Source organism: Oncorhynchus clarkii, chromosome 13 (genome assembly GCF_045791955.1).
Source record: "Oncorhynchus clarkii lewisi isolate Uvic-CL-2024 chromosome 13, UVic_Ocla_1.0, whole genome shotgun sequence".
NCBI lineage: Eukaryota > Metazoa > Chordata > Actinopteri > Salmoniformes > Salmonidae > Oncorhynchus > Oncorhynchus clarkii.
The window spans coordinates 27,925,202-27,947,745 of NC_092159.1; the positions used below are offsets into that span (position 1 = coordinate 27,925,202).

The 22,544-nt window shown below is 39.1% G+C and overlaps 2 protein-coding genes across 2 annotated transcripts in view; one reads left to right on the forward strand and one right to left on the reverse strand.

Annotated features, from left to right (window-relative positions):
* Positions 1-22,544, reverse strand: part of LOC139364513 (merozoite surface protein 9-like) — a 324,715-nt gene that overhangs the window by 142,408 nt on the left and 159,763 nt on the right. The gene's annotated exons all lie outside the window — the stretch shown is intronic.
* LOC139364514 (zinc finger protein 271-like) overlaps positions 15,208-22,544 on the forward strand; it is a 31,660-nt gene continuing 24,323 nt past the window's right edge. The window contains exons 1-2 of the mRNA XM_071101304.1: positions 15,208-15,781; positions 20,947-21,165. Of these exons, the coding sequence (XP_070957405.1) occupies positions 15,418-15,781; positions 20,947-21,165 (583 nt within the window). The 5' untranslated portion in view covers positions 15,208-15,417. The remainder of the gene's footprint in view (positions 15,782-20,946; positions 21,166-22,544) is intronic.

The following is a 22,544-nucleotide window of genomic DNA, read 5'->3' on the forward strand; positions in this document are numbered from 1 at the left end:
ATATCCTGAGGCTGCAGTCATTGTAGCTGGGGATTTTAACAAGGCTAATCTGAAAACAAGACTCCCTAAATTGTATCAGCATATCGATTGCGCAACCAGGGCTGGCAAAACCTTGGATCATTGCTATTCTAACTTCCGCGACGCATATAAGGCCCTCCCCCGCTCTCCTTTCGGAAAAGCTGACCACGACTCCATTTTGTTGCTCCCTGCCTACAGACAGAAGCTAAAACAAGAAGCTCCCGCGCTGAGGTCTGTTAAACGCTGGTCCGACCAATCTGATTCCACACTCCAAGACTGCTTCCATCACGTGGACTGGGATATGTTTCGTATTGCGTCAAACAACAACATTGACGAATACGCTGATTCGGTGAGCGAGTTCATTAGAACGTGCGTTGAAGATGTCGTTCCCATAGCAACGATTAAAACATTCCCAAACCAGAAACCGTGGATTGATGGCAGCATTCGCGTGAAACTGAAAGCGCGAACCACTGCTTTTAATCAGGGCAAGGTGACCGGAAACATGACCGAATAAAAACAGTGTAGCTATTCCCTCCGCAAGGCAATCAAACAAGCTAAGCGTCAATATAGAGACAAAGTAGAATCGCAATTCAACGGCTCAGACACAAGAGGTGTGTGGCAGGGTCTACAGTCAATCACGGATTACAAAAAGAAAACCAGCCCAATCACGGACCAGGATGTCTTGCTCCCAGGCAGACTAAATAACTTTTTTGCTATACTACTAAGCTATACTGTTACACATTCTTCGGTCTCTTTTACGTATGATGTGTAAAAGAAACACAGACAAGACAAGTAGACACGCAGGTCATTATGGTCATTGTAGTTTAATAATAGCATCTAATTATGCCAATCTGTATTTTGGGTTTTTAGAGAAGAATGTGATCGATAGCCCTAACAAACCATTCTAGCCCATCAGGCTCTGAAAAAGGATTCATTGATGACGTGTTCCTTCTATTCCAGGGGACAGCAGAGGAACTTCATTGATTCCACTCCTTCATCAATACAAGCAGTGAACATCTGAAATTCACCCTCACCTTTGATGAGCATTAAACAAGTTATCTGGACATTTTGATTAAGAGGGAGTGGCTTTAGCACAGACCTATACAGGAAGCCGACGGAGAGGAATTCCCTGTTACGCCGAGACAGCTTCCACCCTGCACCCCTAAAAAAGAGCCTCCCCATCAGCCAATACAGTTGCATACACAGGATTTGTAGTACACAGAGTGACTATGACAAACAAGCTGACTGTCTGGATGAGCGTTTCAGACAGCGGGGTTACCCAGAGGAATGGCTGGATGACGCAAGGGATCGTTATAAAAATACAGTGGTGTAAAAAGTACTCAATTGTCATAATTGAGTAAAGAAAACATTTAATATTTCATTTTAATTTTGTAAATTTAAAACAGAAACATAGCTGTTTCGTGGCTACGACTAAGTTACTAAGTCTTTAACCAGACTGTGTTGTTACACTGGTGAGTAAAAACTCATGCTTCCTACACTTTACCTTGTTGTCTGAAAATAAAATATACATTTTACTCAACTGCGTCCAGTCAGCAGATGTACTAGATGCTGCTTAGGCCGCCCGCTGTGAAGAATTCTGCAGAGCGAGTTTGTATGAAGGTCTGGTTATTAAATGGGTACATAGTTCAATAGTAATATCCCCTAAAACGCTCTGGTGACAAACGTTGCTGTTGTATTTATCACTGTAAAAAACAAACTCCAAATGCATTTGTAGGTAGCTAGCTAACAGCCATGGAAGAGGGTGAAAGGATAGCAGACCCAACTGTCAGAGAAAGAGGAGGCTATTCTGGATAGGACAGGTACTTTTGTGTTGTTCCAGTCCCTAGAAGTGAGGACGGAGATAATAGTAACATAATATTTAGTGTGGTGTAATTTGACTATAATGAAGTCTGTTTCTTGTGAGGTTTTCTGTCCTCAGATAAAGAGCGCTATGAAAACCAGTCTACATATGAAGAGGTTTATGTATTCATTTGTGATGCTATCCTTGATATGCTGCTGTTATTGTCACATGCTACACATGCACATATGTGTGCCCATGCATCTATCAATCCAATGTTATCATGATTTGTTATCAGGGATATTACACTTTAGTAATCCACAATGACCTGGAGATGTAACAGTCTAATAATTACATTGTCTTCCATATTCCAACAGATACCTTGTAACTGGAGATTCCTCAAAACGATTTCCTACAGTTACCATGTAGGGCACTGCAAGGTTGGGTGACCAGGGTCATCTGGGGCTGCCTGCTGGAGGAATTCAGGTGTGTGAAGGCTACCTGTGTCCTGCGTACCTTCAGGATGGACACGAGAACCAGGATGGGATCTGCTGCTCGCCGTCGTGTCCCAGAGGAGAAGTCTGCTGCTCTGCAGGATGTTTCAAGGACGGGGTCCAACAACCCAGCAAGAGAGGCAATCTGTGTGCAGGAGATCTTCACCTCCTACTTCTTGAAAGAGGGTGCTGTTTCCTGGCAACACCATAGACTACACTATGCACAACCAAAGGCTCTTTTAAAAGCCATTCGCATTGCAATAAGAGTATTCTTCCATTTACTTAGGTATGTCAACTGAAGTTATTCAATTCAAGTTTCTCTCCCTTTGATTTCTACTTCTCAGGTGAGGGTGCTGTTTAGGTAAGGGTGTGATGTCTGTGCAAAAAACAAAACGGGCTATTTTAAATCACCCACATTGAAAAAATGTAGAACAATTAGAAACCCTATAACCCACACCTACACACTCATGTATCAATCTGATTGATGGATTGTGTTGTGCAGTAAGCAGGTTCAGATGTATAACTGTGGCTCCTTCCACCTTCAACGAATAGGCAAGAGGGCCAAACATGGAGAATAGTAAGACAGTTCATTATTTCTATAACTACACCATATTGTTTGTCCTTGTGCGTCCGTTCATGTTTTTCAGCATAAAGTCCTCTGCAGCCACTTAGTGTGGTGTGGACACCAGGTGAGGCCACACACAGATTCCTGTTGAACACTGTCACTTTAACTACCTCATTTTCTCAATAACAGTCTCTCTAATTTACTTCATCCCTCTCTCCCCTTCTCCATAAATCCTCTAGGTTATATCAGCTGTGTCGGTGAACCCCTCCTGCATCTGAACTGGCTACAATAGAGGGCACATCATGATCAGAGGTCACTTGGTCAGGTCAACAGGATGTATTATTAAAGAGATGCTTTACGTTGAAATACAGATAGAGATGCAGTAGTCCCAGAGAAAATGATCCAAGGTCAGTTTATATTATACAGGAAGTATTATTAAGAGATGCTTTACATTGAAATACAGATAGAGATGCAGTAGTCCCAGAGTAAATGATCCAAGGTCAGTTTATATTATACAGGAAGTATTATTAAAGAGATGCTCTACATTGAAATACAGATAGAGATGCAGTAGTCCCAGAGTTAATGATCCAAGGTCAGTTTTGCATTTCACCTCCTGATTGATGACTAACAATGTTAGAATAAAAAATAAAAACACAAGGCTTAAACATGCTCTCTCTCATCTGCAGATATGTTTTGATGTGAGAGGATGCCAACCCCTAGTCCCATCATCGCCACCTCACCTGCTTTTAAGATAACCTTTGGGCTGATGAAAGACACTATTATGTAATTGTGATGAACTGAGACAATATTTAGGTAGCACTGTGATTCATTAATCATGTGCTGCCTTCCCTGCTCCTATGTTCTTACCTCTTTCCCTTTGTCTTTTACACCTCTCCTTCCACCACCTCTGTTTATATAATTCACAACAGATGTGCATTGAAGTACAGTTTGAACTTGTATTTATAACATTTGGATAATGAGCTTTTCAATAAAGCGTTTCACGTTTCACATACAATGAAAATTACAGGCCTCTATCATCTTTTTAAGTAGGAGAACTTGCACAATTGGTGGCTGACTAAATACTTTTTTGCCCCACTGTATATACGACTTGCATCCTTGGTACAAAATGATATTATATTCTACTCAATCCATAAGCTTCATTAATGTCATCCAGGCTGTTTTGAAGTTGATACAACTGGCTATGATAGCTGAGGTTCATAGCTAGGTTCTGAACTAATATGTATACCAAACGTTCGGGTCCATTACACAAATCGGCTAGATAGCTAGCTACACATCCATAGGGATACAGGTATTATAATCATCCACTGCACAATAAGCAAGAACATAGCTGGCTACGTTATTTCATCTATCTGCATGGCAAATATCAGCAAGGCAAGCTCATAAAATTGTACATTCAATTTGCAGTAAATTCTTCAGCTAGCTAGATTCTATACTTCCCCTGGTTCACAAAACGACAGCCAGGTTTGCTGGTCATTTTAGGAGTCCCTAAAACAACCAGAATGACAATTTCATACTCATGTCACAACACCCATAAAGCTAGCCAGCTAGCTGGCTAATGTTAGCTAGTCAGCTAGCTTGCTAAATCTCGATTTTCGTAATTGAACTTTACGTTTAAAAAATGCATAATCGTTTGTGTCTACATTAACTAACATTCCTGTCAACTGTACATGTTTTTGCATGAATCGTTATGACGTTATAATCCCTTACATTTGCTTCCATCCTAGTATTTCTCTCCGCCATCTTTGATCCAGTTCAGGTCTGTGTAGGGGTACCCCTCTCTCCGAGTATTTCTGTCCGCCATCTTTGCTGAAGAAAGTCTAACAGTCACAAGCGCATTAGCAGCCTCCCCTGGTCCTAGTGCCGGCCCGGTATTGAAGTTTAAGATGCGATGGAACGGTTGACGAAAATAAGAAATCACAGAAAAAATATATTGACTGATATTGATTTATTTAGGTGGGGGGTAATTAATATTTTAGGACTAGCTACGTCCCTGATTCCTACCCTTTAACTTTTTGTCTGAAAATTTAATTTAATTTTACTCAACTGCGTTACCCACTCCAGTCAGCAGATGACGGTGTGAGACTTCTAATCTACCTCGGTAGCTTGCTAGCCGAAATAGCCAAACCAATAAAGCTCTTTAGACGCTTTAGTGTATATTAGCCACTGTATTTTAAAACCACTTCTGTCGTCTAGTTAGTTATCCGATTTAATTTCATATTTACGGTATTGTTTTTATTATTCAGCTAGCGGGCTAATTAAGTTAGCATTAGCCTAGCTAGCTAACATCTCCAACCATGAGGTCACCAAGCTACTCTCCTCTTGTTAAAGAAGACGAGGTCTGCTGGACGGAGAAAGAAGCTCTCGTCAAAGAGGAGGAGGAAGAGTAGGATGTTACAGTAAAACAAGAAGTAGAGGGTGAGGCTGTTACAGTGAAAGAAGAAGAGAAAGACGTTTCAGTGAAAAAAGAGGAAGACGCGTTCAGAGTGAAAGAGGAGGAGGATATTACAGTAAAAGAAGAGGAGAAAGAGGATGATGCAGCTTTTGGAGTGAAAGAGGAGGAGGGGGAGATGACTGTCACATCAAAAAAGGAGGAGGATGAAGAGGAGGAAACTGGATTTCTGGGCCCGGTTTCCCAAACGCATCTTAAGGCATCCAATGGTTCTAACGATGAACTGGCCCTGGTTAATATGTTTGTGTTTTGTCAACTGATTTATAGTTAAACACTTCAACTAGAAAAATGCTCTTTGGCTAGCTTTGCCATCAGCCTGACAATAAGTACTCTAAGTTTTTAACCAATTTGTGTTTTCAGACCCTCCCTTGGGTGTATTATCACGGGGCAGAAATCTCAAAGATGAATTGGTAAACTCTGATTTACTACCCCACACATTGCTCAATTTAATGGCACTTGTAAATGTAGATCCTTCAAACACCCCCAAATAGGGAAACAGATCCCAATCAAAGGTGTTATCACGTGCACCACTAAGGCAGTTATTTATCTTACAACTTGTCCTTGTGGTAAAATGTATATGACGTATCCAGTTGCGACCCACTTTTTGGAAGCGAACCCCTTGATTTTGTCCCTACATTATATCGGCATCTAATACATCACCCTCCCTAGGAGAGGGGGTGACCTCGACAATTTATTGTTAAAACGAGAGGCTGCCTGGGTCTTTAATTTAATCTCAACGTAGCCATTATTGTAATATTGCTGTTCATTGTTAATGGTTGGAGGTCTATGGAGCCAAATTGTATCTATGACCGTATGCTCTCCATTTATGTTTGTATATGTTCTATTTATATCTGTAAATTAACCAATGATAGCAGGCCACACCCGGACATGATTACAGACACCTGTGTGTGTCCTTTGACACAATATAAACCAGTTACCTGCAGTGTTTGTGATTATACCCTGACAATGACAGCTTGTCTGTGAAAACGTTGGTATTTGGTTATTCAATTATTGCATTTGAGCTCCTAGAGTGTGAGGTTCTCCTTTTCATTTTCAGGCCACCGGGGTCTGACAACTTGGATGGAAAATGACTGCGGATATTAGCAATGATATTACCACTCCTATTTGCCATATCTTCAATATCACCCTCCTAGAAAGTGAGAAACCCCTACCTTGTCAAAACACAACTGATTGGATCAAACAGATTAAGGAAAGAAATTCCACAAATTAACTTTTAATTATACATTTTTCTGTGACAAACTGAATTAGTTATTGATTTTTACAATTTTTTGAATGTCCAATGTCTGTTGAATGTCTGAATATAAATCCAACTTTACCTCAGTCTTAACTTTCATTGTCTAGGTCTCATTTTTAGGCATCTTTCTCATTGCTACAGCCAGGACAGTGTCTGTGATGAGGAAACTATGAGAACCACACAAAGTATAGGGGGGGATCACGCTCTACCACTAAGGGTCCGTTTTGTTGGCGCAATGTAAGACAGTCTTGTGTTCCAATTGTATGTTTAAGTAGCATGAATTGTTCCTGTTCACACCGAGGTGAAGAGCGGAATAATTGAAGGAATGAATCGGAGCCTAACGCTCATCACCTGTGGAAGGCGGGACTTCCAACCAGGCGCGGATTTCATTGGCCTATTCAGGTGTGATTTTAGATCATTCAACCGAAGTCGTGACTCCCAATAGTACTGTATGTTGTACCAAAGATGACTGACCCTTAAGAGAACTGCACTGCCATAAATACAAGGCAAGTCAACTGATGTTATATGATTTTTTAAAATTACAAATCCAGAGAAGGCACCAACTTTGAGAATGGTTTAAACAAAGGTTTCAAACGATTCATAAATGTTATTGAATGTAGGTATGTTTCGCCTTTAACTTTTTATGGCTGCAGGGGCAGTATTGAGTAGCTTGGATGAAAGGTGCCCATATCAAACGGCCTGCTCCTCAGTCATAGTTGCTAATATTTGCAAATTATTATTAGTATTGGATAGAAAACACTGAAGTTTCTAAAACTGTTTGAATGATGTTTGTGAGTATAACAGAGCTCACATTGGCAGGCAAAATCCTGAGTTGAAATCAAAACAGGAAGTCAGAAATCTGAGCTTGTATGTATTCACCAGAGTCCCCAATGAAATCCCATTGAGATATGAATGATGTTGCACTGCCTAGGGGTTCCACTAGATGTCAACCATCAATATAAATTATGAGGCTTCTATGTTGTTGTGTGAGTGAATGAGAGCAGAACATATCAGATGTCCATCAAGCAGCCATTTTTTGATCACGCTTTTTCCTCATGGTATTCACTTGCATTACAGTGTAGTCAATTCAGGGGGTAGCCCTGAGCTGGACCCAGCAACTGTCAAGCCAACACCTATTACTGTTACTCCAAAATGTCTGAGCTTCTTAACGAGGTCACTAGGTTTTGGGTTACGGTTTATAAAATTGCTTTCTCTATGAATTTGAGAGTGGTTACATTTCTCCAGCCCCCATCCCTCAGCTCTTAACCGAACAAAGTCTTCAGGGCTGACATTTTGTTGCTGTTTAAATACTACGGTGCCCCTTTAAAAAAGCAACACAATCAACCAACCAATCTGCAGTTCAAACAATAACAAAGCTGTAATTCCACCACTGTTTTGGTAATACGATTATGGATGGGGCTGGAGGTATGTAACTACTCTCAAATTCAGAGACAGACCAATGGATCTATGATATCAACATTATAGCTTTAACCATGTTGAGGCTATACAGTGTTGGTTTACATTGTTTCTAAACATTGGAGTAAAAAAAAGCTTATTCTGGGTTCTGATGGGGTACAACAGTTGAACTGAGCTCATGACGCATGTGTTATATTCTTCAAGAATCAATGGCTATAAATTAACAATTAAAAAAGTCTAAATACGGATGTAGCTATTACAAATTTCCCCTTAAACACCACACATCAGCTCAACAACTGCAGAGTTTGTGCCTCTGTATTTAAGACAGTACTTCCTAGTGTTAATCATCTGGATATCTTCTAAACTACCCGCAATGCACTATTTCTCAACGTCATGTGGAGTATCTACTCTGTGCTACAGAGTTTGTATGCTAGCTCGGTAGCTAGCTCAAGCTTGCTAACGTTATGCGTTCATGCAACGTGTGGTTGTGTTATCTAGTGGAAACCCGTTAGTTTAATCAGGTTTCTAGGCTATATAGTGCTATCATTATGACGTCATGGATGGCCAGTCTGAACCCGTTAGCACGGTAGAGCTTCTGGACATCAGAACAGTGATTAGTCACCTCGAACTTGACAAATATTTCTTCTTTAACGAGTCTGACGCAAAGTATATGCTGCTTTTAGAAGACCAGGCCCAAATCCCCGTCATTCGCGTGAAGAAAATTTGGAGACTTTTATGCTCTCTTTGAGGCAATCAACTCTGAAGCATGATTGAGAGCACCAGCTGTTCCGGATGACCACACTCTCCGTACCCAATGTGAGCAAGGCCTTTTAAAAAGGTCATTCACAATGCCCCAGGGCCAGACGGATTACCAGGGCGAGTACTCGGAGCATGCGCAGACCAACTGGCAAGTGTCTTCACTGACATTTTCAACCTCTCCCTTTTTTATTTTATTTAACTAGGCAAATCAGTTAAAACCTCTAGTGACTCCCCATCCCGCATGAGGGAGCGTAATCATCGACTGACACTAATTAGCATAACGCAACGGACATAAATATATTATTCCTAGAAAATATTCCTATTCATGAAAATCACAAGTGAAATATATTGAGACACAGCTTAGCCATTTGTTAATCACCCTGTCATCTCAGATTTTCAAAATATGCTTTACAGCCAAAGCTAGACAAGCATTTGTGTAAGTTTATCGATAGCCTAGCATAGCATTTTGTCCAGCTAGCAGCAGGTAACTTGGTCACGGAAATCAGAAAAAGCAATCAAGTTAAATCGTTTACCTTTGATGAGCTTCGGATGTTTTCACTCACGAGACTCCCAGTTAGATAGCCAATGTTCCTTTTTTCCAAAAATATTATTTTTGTAGGCGAAATAGCTCCGTTTGTTCTTCACGTTTGGCTGAGAAATCGCCCGGAAATTGCAGTTATGAAAACACCGAAAAATATTCCAAATTAGCTCCATAATATCGACAGAAACATGGCAAACGTTGTTTATAATCAATCCTCGAGGTGTTTCTCAAATATCTATTCGATAATATATCCACTGGGACAATTGGTTTTTCAGTAGGACCGATTGGAATAATGGCTACCTCTGTATTTTACGCGAGAATCACTCTGGGAGCCATCAGGTGACCAGTTGCGCAATGTAGCCGCTTACGGGTATTCTTCAACATAAATGCGTAAAACTACGTCACAATGCTGTAGACACCTTGGGGAATACGGAGAAAAAGTAATCTGTTTGATAGCCCATTCACTGCTCAATGGGGACGCATTGGAACGCAGCGCTTTCAAAACATGAGGCACTTCCGGATTGGATTTTTCTCAGGCTTTCGCCTGCAATATCAGTTCTGTTATACTCACAGACAATATTTTTACAGTTTTGGAAACTTTAGAGTGTTTTCTATCCTAAGCTGTCAATTATATGCATATTCTAGCATCTTGTCCTGACAAAATATCCCATTTACTACGGGAACGTTATTTTTCCAAAAATGAAAATACTGCCCCCTAGTCACAAAAGGTTGTGAAGAACAAATTCTTATTTTCAATGACTGCATAGGAAGGGTGGGTTAACTGCCTTGTTCAGGGGTAGAATGACAGATTTTGTACCTTGTCAACTCGGGCATTCGATCTTGCAACCTTTCGGTTACTAGTCCAACACTACAAACACTAGGCTACGCTGCCGCCCGACTTAGTGCCGGTACCCCCTGTATATAGCCTCGTTATTTTATTGTGTTACTTTTTATTTCATTTTTTACTTGAGTTTAATGAGTAAATATTAAACTGCATGGTTGGTTAAGGGCTTGTAAGTAAGCATTTCATGTTGTATTCAGCAAATATGACAAATACAATTTCGACTGACCAATCTATAAATCACCTTGCATCATAAATAACTACTCATTATTATTTATAAATCAGACAGCCAGTCACCATTTACCCACAATACAGCATGGATTTTATGGTCTCGAACACGGCCAGTGGTTTAGTCGATGGCTATCATGTGTGGATGTCATCTATAATACTTTGGGTGTTCTAAATTCTGTGTCGCTCAAAGCCTTGAGTAATGAACCTATTTTCAACATAACAGGCTGAAAAGCTGCATTGCTTCAGGAAGCTTTGTTTCCCCATCACTACTTTTCAGCATGTTCTCTGTGGAATACACAACGGGAGTTTTGTACGGTTTTCCACCTTGGCTTACTGCTACCGCGCAAACTGACTGATATCTGGAATCTATCCATTTGGATGTTGGCGATATCCCCTGCCATCATTCTGTATGTCTCTGCTCTTTTGATCTGCAGTCATGTTTTAGTTGGGTTTTGTTAGATGGGATCTAACTGGTCTCCGGTAGTTGGTGTTCCAGCTCGCTGACCATAGCTAGTTGGCTAAATAGCTAATGTTAGCTGGCTGGCTAAGATAACTGCATATAGCTAACAATCTTTGATTTTTGGTTAGATGGCGTTATGTATTTCCAAAACTTTGATTTACTTTAATCACTCAAGTCATGAGTGCAAACGATTGGTTTAATTTAAAGTTCTACATTTGATGTTATTTCTGTTGTAGTTTACATCATAGGGAATAGGCTGGTCCTCCATTTTACATCACACCTGACTTTGGCATTCTTCTGAATTCTGATCGGTTTAATGTAATAACTCCAAAAATAAAACAGTGAGGTGTAACTTTGCATTGTGACTTTTTAAACATTTTATTTGATATTTTAAAAACAATACAAAACATACACATACAAACAACAACATCATACAAACATTAACTACATCACACCTTCCCAAACCCACTAGAACAAGCCCCCATTGCCCGCGCCCGCATCAGCCCCTTTTTATTTTTCTCCGTTGCCCACTTTTAGATAATAAAGCAATTTACATTTCTATTGAGTTAACAACAGAGGATTGGTTGATTTCCAGGTTTTAATTAGGTATAATATTTAAGACGATTGACGAGAAAAGTAATGTCCAATTCTGGGGTATCCCACTGCACCCACAAATGTCATGTTTTGAAATACCAGACAGACAGATTAAAATAAATTTGACATTGTATAACTTCTGATAGAAAGTTGGCTAACTCCACCCATAACTTTGTAACGTTATAACATTCCCGGAAGGCATGGATTTTAAAAATGTATTTAATGTATTTATCCTTTATTTAACTAGGCAAGTCAGTTAAGAACAAATTCTTATTTACAATGACGGCCTACGGACGACACTGGGCCAATTGTGCGCCACCCTATTATTGAGTCATTGTTAGTTTTACACTGAAGACATGACTCTGTCGTTGTGCTGTAGAATTTGTGAATTTTGTCTCTTGTATAAGAAGATACTATAATTTGTCCCAACATTACAGGCCACAGACTTTGATGCAGTTAAAGACTTCCAAAAGTGTTTTAATGGGGTTTCTCCCTGTGCACCTGCCAATTTAAATCCATTAAATGAAACAAGTTACCAGACACGACATATTGCTAATGCTCTTCATATTGATATCCTGAATGTCAATTAACTTGTGGTCGTGATGACGGCCTATTCGATGACGTCGTCGATCGGGATTCCTCAAAAAAGAAGATGCTCTGGATTGATCACTGTAGTCAGATGTGAAGGAGGAGGTTGATCATCAGGAGTCAGATGTGAAGGAGGAGGTTGATCACTGGAGTCAGATGTGAAGGAGGAGGTTGATCATCAGGAGTCAGATGTGAAGGAGGAGGTTGATCATCAGGAGTCAGATGTGAAGGAGGTTGATCATCAGGAGTCAGATGTGAAGGAGGAGGTTGATCATCAGTGAACCTCTAGGATTGTGGCTGGGCTGGCGTTTCAATTTCCAGCTTGGTCATATATTTTGATACATTGAATGTTGATATTGTGAACCTATGTTATGTATTTGTACCTTATATTTTAGGATGTGATGTCACTAAGTACTGCCCCAAAATATACAGTGCATTCGGAAAGTATTCAGACCCCCTCAATTTTGCTACATTTTGTTACGTTACAGCCTTATTCTAAAATTGATTAAATATTTTTTCCTCTCAATCTACACACAATACCCAATAATGACATCACGATACACCATAATGACAAAGAGCCTATATACAGTACCAGTCAAAAGTTTGGACACAACCTACTCATTCAAGGGTTTGTCTTTATTTTTACTATTTTCTGCATTGTATAATAATAGTGAAGACATTAAAACGATAAAATAACACACATGGAATCATATGTGAAAAAAAGAGTTAAACAAATCAAAATATATTTCCTATTTGAGATTCTTCAAAGTATTCACAATTTGCCTTGACAACTTTGCACACACTTGGCATAGTTGTGTTGTCTTCACTATTATTCTACAGTGTAGACAATAGTTAAAATAAATAAAAAACATTGAATTTGTAGGTGTGTCCAAACTGTATATGCATTGTGGAGGAGAACTGATCCTAGATCTGTACAAAGGCATAACATCTACAGCAGGAACAACTGTCTGTGTTAAAAAGGCCCAGCTGGATTGAATTGAGCTATTTAAAATGCTATATTTGAATGTCAAATGATTTGTTCTGTTTGTCTGTACAGGACAGGGTCTGTGGAGGCTTGGCATATTAGTGGTAGATTTGGGGGAGAATTTGACATGTCAGTTGGAATAGTGATAGATTTTTGGAGGGACCCTTTTCACTACAGTCAATCAGTGAGCAGCTTCCCTTCCCCCACATCTCAGGCAGTTCTGTTACAACACTTCCCTGCTTTCATCAACAATGGAGTAGCTTCCCCTGCTTTCATCAACAATGGAGTAGCTTCCCCCGCTTTCAACAACAATGGAGTAGCTTCCCCTGCTTACATCAACAATGGAGTAGCTTCCCCTGCTTTCATCAACAATGGAGTAGCTTCCCTTGATTTCATCAACAATGGAGTAGCTTCCCCTGCTTTCATCAACAATGGAGTAGCTACCCCACTTTCATCAACAATGGAGTAGCTACCCCACCTTCATCAACAATGGAGTAGCTTCCCCTGCTTTCATCAACAATGGAGTAGCTTCCCCTGCTTTCATCAACAATGGAGTAGCTTCCCCTGCTTTCATCAACAATGGAGTAGCTTCCCCCGCTTTCATCAACAATGGAGTAGCTTCCCCCGCTTTCATCAACAATGGGGTAGCTTCCCCTGCCTTCATCAACAATGGGGTAGCTACCCCGCCTTCATCAACAATGGAGTAGCTTCCCCTGCTTTCATCAACAATGGAGTAGCTTCCCCCGCTTTCATCAACAATGGAGTAGCTTCCCCCGCTTTCATCAACAATGGAGTAGCTTCCCCCGCTTTCATCAACAATGGAGTAGCTTCCCCTGCTTTCATCAACAATGGAGTAGCTTCCCCCGCTTTCATCAACAATGGAGTAGCTTCCCCCGCTTTCATCAACAATGGAGTAGATTCCCCTGCTTTCATCAACAATGGAGTAGCTTCCCCCGCTTTCATCAACAATGGAGTAGCTTCCCCCGCTTTCATCAACAATGGAGTAGATTCCCCTGCTTTCATTAACAATGGAGTAGCCCACTGAACTAAAGCCTTGACATTTCATATCTGGGGTATTTTTACCTTAGCCAGCATTGTGAATGGTTAAGAATGTCATGTTGTACTCACTCGTACCTTAGCCAGCATTGTGAATGGTTAGGAAATAATATGTCACATTTTACTGGTACCTCAGCCAACATTGTGAATGGTTAGGAAATACTATTTTATGTTTTACTCATACCTCAGCCAGCATTGTGAATGGTTAGGAGATAATGTGTCATGTACAGACCTATCAACATTATGTATTGTTAAACCATGTAGGAGCAGTATAGACCTAGTCTGTTCATTATATACATCTACTTTTTTTTGTTGATGTATTGTTACACCAACAAAAAAAAGGAAATTATATAATTTCATACTAATTGCTCAGAGAAAGAGATATAGTTTAACATGTATTTCTCAAAAGGAAGCACCCTCGCCTTAGGAGGATAACAACACTGAAATGTTTTATGAGATGAGAGAACACATTTGGTGGGACCATTCCTCCATACAGAATCTCTCCAGGTCCTTGATTTATTTTGTCTGTTCTTCTTCTGTCCTGTTCAATTCAAACCACAGGTTTTCAATGGAGTTCAAGTCTGAAGACTGAGATGGCCGTTGAAAATGTTGATTTTGTGCCCAATTAACCGTTTCCTCGTGGGTGTTGGTGTCTTGCTAGAAGATCCACTTATGGCCAAGTTTCAGCCTCCTAGCAGAGAGGAAACCAGGTTTCTGGGCTAAACTATCCTGGTAGTGGGTAAAGTTTATTTAGTTTATACAGTAATTTTTGCTAATCTTTATCAAGGGTATCAATAACTAGGTGCTCATTGTGATATCTAGTTATTTGACTGAATCAGAAATACAGATGTGGAGTAGATGTAGAGTTTGTTTTAAATTCTCATAAATAATCTGACTTAATCAACCAACACTTGTTGCTCTTTGTACGTGTTGATATAATATTCATATTTAATGGAGAGAAAAAATCGTTTCCCTAAACTGCTTTATAATATTATAATTCAATGATGGAAGAAAAAAAGTTTTCCCTCAACTGCGTTTACTCCCTCCAGACAGCAGATGGCGATATGTGTCTTTCAGGCGATGTTTCTAGTGTGACGTATAATCTAGTGCATGGAACGCTTCTTCAACAACTGCAGCCACCTCGGTAGCTCGCTAGCCAACAAAGTCGGAACATTCAAGTTCTTTAGACAATTTCGTGGTTTATTTGCCACTATGATTTAAACATACTTATGTGGAAACAACTAGCTACCCCATTGAATTGCATATATACGTTGTAAGTCAACTAGCTGGCTGGTTAAGTTAGCACTAGTCTAGTCGCTAATGCTAACTAGCTTTTATCTCTGACCATGAGTTCACTAAGCTACTCTCCTGATAAAGAAGAGGCTGTCTGCTGGACGGAGACAAAAGCTCTCGTCAAAGAGGAGGAAGAAGAAGAGGCTGTTACAATACAAAAACAATTAGAGGGTGAGGCTGTTACCGTGAAAGAAGAAGAGAAAGACGTTTCAGTGAAAGAAGAGGAAGACGCGTTCAGAGTGAAAGAGGAGGATGTTACAGTAAAAGAAGAGGAGGATGCAGTTTTTGGAGTGGAGGAGGTTACTGTCACAGTGAAAGAAGATGAAGACGTTTTTTTAATGAAGGATGAAGAGGGGGAGATTACTGTCACATTAGAGGAGGACGAAGAAGAGAAGACTGGAGATCTGATTAACACCAGTAAATACAGTGAGTACTATCTTATAAAACAGGGTTGTTGATCTCGTGTGATTTTTTTAAAAGGGCATTCTACACTTATTGTACTATATGAATTGTTCATGACGTCCTCCAGTGATTTTTACTTTGAACTTTTCCTGTTGAAAAGTGACATATAAATACATTAAAGTATAAACACACTAAAGGGAAACAAATATTACGTTGAAAATTGTGTTTAATAGACAACTGCAAACGTCAAGTAGTAGAGTATTCGAGGAGTTGGTTTGATAGGAAGTGGTGATGTCATGGACAGGAGGTGAAAGGAGACTGGAGTGACAGTTTAAAGCTACAACAAGGAAGCATTGACAGATTCCAATGGATATTGATGTTCAAATGCTACAGCGATTATGAAGGTCAAAAGGTCAATCCAGAGGTATAAATCCACAATAAAACTATATTAAACAATGATATTAAATGGTTGAAAACTATCTTAAAACGGCATCTTCTATACAGGCACCCATCATCTGTTCAATGTAGACTTCAACTGACCCCATCTTCCCATATTCCAAATAATGAAACGCACCTACAATTGGCCACTAGGGGTCATGACAAATAGAGGGATATTCTGTATACAGTCAGCATTTCTATATTAATTCTATATACTATAAATAATTATATAACATTCTATTCAGTATCAAAAATATCTACAAATACTTTTTCTTTCTGATACCAAAATGAGACGGAAATATAACTAATGACTGTCTGATGTCCAGATTATATCTGTTAGTCATTTAGTTATATTTCTAATGGATATAATCTGTACATCAGACAGTCATTAGTTATTTTTTTGAGGTTGAGAGACAAAAGCTCTGGTTGTTCTTTCTATTGGAATAGTTTCTAGCCAATCACTCTGGTTGTTCATTCTATTGGTATAGTTTCTAGCCAATCGCTCTGGTTGTTCATTCTATTGGAATAGTTTCTAGCCAATCGCACTGGTTGTTCATTCAATAGTTTCTAACCACTGGTTGTTCATTCTATAGTTTCTAGCCAATCGCACAGGTTGTTCATTCTATAGTTTCTAGCCAATCGCACTGGTTGTTCATTCTATAGTTTCTAGCCAATCGCACTGGTTGTTCATTCTATAGTTTCTGGCCAATCGCACTGGTTGTTCATTCTATAGTTTCTAGCCAAGCAGAAAATGTTACTGTCTAAGAATGTCAACATTGTTGCTGTAGTGGTTTCAAACAATGTCCCAAAATTCTAATTAGCCACTTGGATATGTTCTGTAGGAATTGATGAAGCTACAAAGAGGGGGGTCCACCAACAAAACGTAAAATATATTAGAAAGCATTTAATTCCTTTTCACAACATTTCCAAGGGTGATTTTGCGTAAAAGTGATGCTGAACCACGGTGATAATTATCCTTTAAGGTTCAATGTGCAGAAATCTCTCCACCATTTGATGAAACGGTGATATTTCACCTGATTTCAGTATGTCTACACTCCGAACTTGTTTTGTCACAATCATTGTATTATCTAAACCGCTGTGAAATATATTTTCTAAAACCTCAAATGTTGTATTTAAAGCTGGTGTACAAAATCCTAAGGGAAAAGACAAAAAAAAAAACACTTAAGAATGGAAAGCATAGACATAGCGCACATAGATCAGATCTGTGACTTCTTAGACTTGCTTTCAATGAGTGACATATCTATAACACACATTTCTATGTGAAGTTCGTCAGGTCACCCAAAAAGTGACATGTTGCAGCTTTAAGGCCTATAAACAGGTCATTGTATGAATTTAGATCAGTACAGAGCATGTGACCAAGTCTCCAAAAGGCTTTTCAGCCAATCATATTTCATGTCTTTTAGAATGCGCTTCCCGGATCTTGTTTTCCACTCATAGCTGGTCCCACTGCACCCTCAAATGTCATGTTTTGAAATTCCAGACAAACAGATTAAAATACATTTGACATTGTATAACTTCTGATAGCCAACTTTCTAACTCCACCCATAACTTTGTAACGTTATAACATTCCCGGAAGGCATGGATTGTTTATTTATTTAACTATAGGCAAGTCAGTTAAGAACAAATTCTTATTTACAATGACGGCCTACGGACGACACTGGGCCAATTGTGCGCCACCCTATTATTGAGTCATTGTTAGTTTTACACTGAAGACATGACTCTGTCGTTGTGCTGTAGAATTTGTGAATTTTGTCTCTTGTATAAGAAGATACTATCATTTGTCCCAACATTACAGGCCACAGACTTTGATGCAGTTAAATACTTCCAAAAGTGTTTTAATGGGGTTTCTCCCTGTGCACCTGCCAATTTAAATCCATTAAATGAAACAAGTTACCAGACAGGACATATTGCTAATGCTCTTTCTATTGATAACCTGAATGTCAATTAACTTGTGGTCGTGATGACGGCCGATTTGATGACGTCGTCCATCGGGATTCCTCAAAAAAGAAGACGCTCTGGATTGATCACTGGAGTCAGATGTGAAGGAGGTTGATCATCAGTGAACCTCTAGGATTGTGGCTGGGCTGGCGTTTCAATTTCCAGCTTGGTCATATATTTTGATACATTGAATGTTGATATTGTGAACCTATGTTATGTATTTGTACCTTATATTTCAGCATGTGATGTCACTAAGTACTGCCCCAAAATATACAGTGCATTCGGAAAGTATTCAGACCCATTCACTTTTTCTATATTTTGTTACGTTACAGCCTTATTCTAAAATTGATTAAATATTTTTTTTTTTCTCAATCTACACACAATATGCAATAATGACATTAAAACCCCATAATGACAAAGAGCCTATATACAGTACCAGTCAAAAGTTTGGACACACAACCCACTCATTCAAGGGTTTGTCTTTATTTTTACTATTTTCTACATTGTATAATAATAGTGAAGACATTCAAACTATAAAATAACACATATGGAATCATATGTGAAAAAGAGTTAAACAAATCAAAATATATTTCCTATTTGAGATTCTTCAAAGTATTCACAATTTGCCTTGACAACTTTGCACACACTTGGCATAGTTGTGTTGTCTTCACTATTATTCTACAATGTAGACAATAGTTAAAATAAATCAAAAAACATTGAATTTGTAGGTGTGCCCAAACAATTGACCGGTACTGTATATGCATTGTGGAGGAGAACTGATCCTAGATCTGTACAAAGGCATAACATCTACAGCAGGAACAACTGTCTGTGTTAAAAAGGCCCAGCTGAATTGAATTGAGCTATTTAAAATGCCATATTTGAATGTCAAATGATTTGTTCTGTTTGTCTATACAGGACAGGGTCTGTGGAGGCTTGGCATATTAGTGGTAGATTTGGGGGAGAATTTGACATGTCAGTTGGAATAGTGATAGATTTTTGGAGGGACCCTTTTCACTACAGCCAATCAGTGAGCAGCTTCCCTTCCCCCACATCTCAGGCAGTTCTGTTACAACACTTCCCTGCTTTCATCAACAATGGAGAAGCTTCCCTTGCATTCATCAACAATGGAGTAGCTTCCCCTGCATTCATCAACAATGGAGTAGCTTCCCCAGCATTCATCAACAATGGAGTAGCTTCCCCCGCTTTCATCAACAATGGAGTAGCTTCCCCTGCTTTCATCAACAATGGAGTAGCTTCCCCCACTTTCATCAACAATGGAGTAGCTTTCCTTGCTTTCATTAACAATGGAGTAGCTTCCCTTGCTTTCATCAACAATGGAGTATCTTCCCCTGTTTCATCAACAATGGAGTAGCTTCCCTTGCATTCATCAACAATGGAGTAGCTTTCCCTGCATTCATCAACAATGGAGTAGCTTTCCCTGCATTCATCAACAATGGAGTAGCTTTCCCTGCATTCATCAACAATGGAGTAGCTTTCCCTGCATTCATCAACAATGGAGTAGCTTTCCCTGCATTCATCAACAATGGAGTAGCTTCCCCTGCTTTCACCAACAATGGAGTATAGATCTAGTCTGTTCATTATATACATATACATGATGTATTGTTACACCAACCACAAAAAGGGAATTTATATTATTTTATACTAATTGCTCAGAGAAAGAGATATAGTTTAACATGTATTTCTCAAAAGGAAGCACCCTCGCCTTAGGAGGATAACAACACTGAAATGTTTTATGAGATGAGACAACACATTGGGTGGGACCATTCCTCCATACAGAATCTCTCCATGTCCTTGATTTCTTTTGTCTGTTCTTATGGACTGTCCTGTTCAATTCAAACCACAGGTTTTCAATGTTCAACTCTGAAGACTGAAATGGCTGTTGAAAATGTTGATTTTTGTGCCCAATTAACCGTTTCTTCGTGGATGTTGATGTGTCTTGCTGGAAGATCCGCTTATGGCCAAGTTTCAGTCTCCTAGCAAAGAGGTAACCAGGTTTCTGGGCTGAAATATCCTGGTAGTGGGTAAAGTTTATTTCCTTTATACAGTTATTTTTGCTCATCTTTATCAAGGGTATCAATAACTAGGTGCTAATTGTGATATCTAGTTATTTGACTGAATCAGAAATACAGATGTGGAGTAGATGTAGAGTTTGTTTTAAATTCTCAAAAAACATCTAACCTAATCAAACAACACTTGTTGCTCTTTGTACGTGTTGATATAATATTCATATTTAATGGAGAGAAAAAAACGTTTCCCTACACTGCTTTATAATATTATAATTCAATGATGGAAGAAAAAAAGTTTTCCCTCAACTGCGTTTACTCCCTCCAGACCTCAGATGGCGATATGTGTCTTTCAGGCGATGTTTCTAGTGTGACGTATAATCTAGTGCATGGAACGCTTCTTCAACAACTGCAGCCACCTCGGTAGCTCGCTAGCCAACAAAGTCGGAACATTCAAGTTCTTTAGACAATTTCGTGGTTTATTTGCCTCTGATTTAAACATACGTATGTGGAAACAACTAGCTACGGCATTTAATTTCATATATACGTTGTAAGTCAACTAGCTGGCTGGTTAAGTTAGCACTAGTCTAGTCGCTAATGCTAACTAGCTATTATCCCCGACCATGAGTTCACTAAGCTACTCTCCTCTTGATAAAGAAGAGGCGGTCTGCTGGACGGAGAAAGAAGCTCTCGTCAAAGAGGAGGAGGCTGTAACAATACAAAAACAAGTAGAGGGTGAGGCTGTTAACGTGAAATAAGAAGAGAAAGACGTTTCAGTGAAAGAAGAGGAGGATGTTGCAGTAAAAGAAGAGGAGGAAGAGAAGGAGGATGCAGTTTTTGGAGTGGAGGAGGTTACTGTCACAGTGAAAGAAGATGAAGACGTTTTTTTAATGAAGGATGAAGAGGGGGAGATTACTGTCACATTAGAGGAGGACGAAGAAGAGAAGACTGGAGATCTGATTAACACCAGTAAATACAGTGAGTACTATCTTATAAAACAGGGTTGTTGATCTCGTGTGATTTTTAAAAGGGCATTCTACACTTGTTGTACTATATGAATTGTTCATGACGTCCTCCAGTGATTTTTACTTTTTACTTTACTGTTGAAAAGTGATATATAAATACATTAAAGTATAAACACACTAAAGGGAACCAAATATTACGTTGAAAATTGTGTTTAATAGACAACTGCAAACGTCAAGTAGTAGAGTATTCGAGGAGTTGGTTTGATAGGAAGTGGTGATGTCATGGACAGGAGGTGAAAGGAGACTGGAGTGACAGTTTAAAGCTACAACAAGGAAGCATTGACAGATTCCAATGGATATTGATGTTCAAATGCTACAGCGATTATGAAGGTCAAAAGGTCAATCCAGAGGTATAAATCCACAATAAAACTATATTAAACAATGATATTAAATGGTTGAAAACTATCTTAAAACTGCGTTTTCTATACAGTTTTCTATATCTGTTCCATGTGGACTATATCTGTTCCATATCTTTTCCATGTGGACTTCAACTGACCCCGTCTTCCCATATTCCAAATAATGAAACGCACCTACAATTGGCCACTAGGGGTCATGACAAATAGAGGGATATTCTGTATCCAAATAAACAACTTTCATACAACGCTGTACACAGTCAGCATTTCTATATTAATTCTAACTACTATAAAGAATTATATAAAACATTCTATTCAATATCAAAAATATCTACAACTACTTTTTCTTTCTGATACCAAAATGAGACGGAAACATTTAGAAATATAACTAATGACTGTCTCATGTCCAGATTATATCTGTTAGAAACATTTAGAAATATAACTAATGTCTAACATATAGTCTGGACATCAGACAGTCATTAGTTATTTTTCTAACCGATATAATCTGGACATCAGACAGTCATTAGTTATATTTTTGAAGTTGAGAGACAAAAGCACTGGTTGTTCTTTCTATTGAAATAGTTTCTAGCCAATCGCACTGGTTGATCATTCTATTGGAATAGTTTCTAGCCAATCGCACTGGTTGTTCATTCAATAGTTTCTGGCCAATCGCACTGGTTGTTCATTCTATAGTTTCCAGTCAAGCAGAAAATGTTGCTGTCTCAGAATGTCAACATTGTTGCTGTAGTGGCTTCAAACAATGTCCCAATATTCTAATTAGCCACTTGGATATGTTCTGTAGGAATTGATGAAGCTACAAAGAGGGGGGTCCACCAACAAAACGTAAAATATATTGGAAAACATTAAATCAATTTTCGCATTTCTAAGGGTGATTTTGCGTAAAAGTGAACCTGAACCACGGTGATAATTATCCTTTAAGGTTCAATGTGCAGAAATCTCTCCCCCATTTGATAAAAAA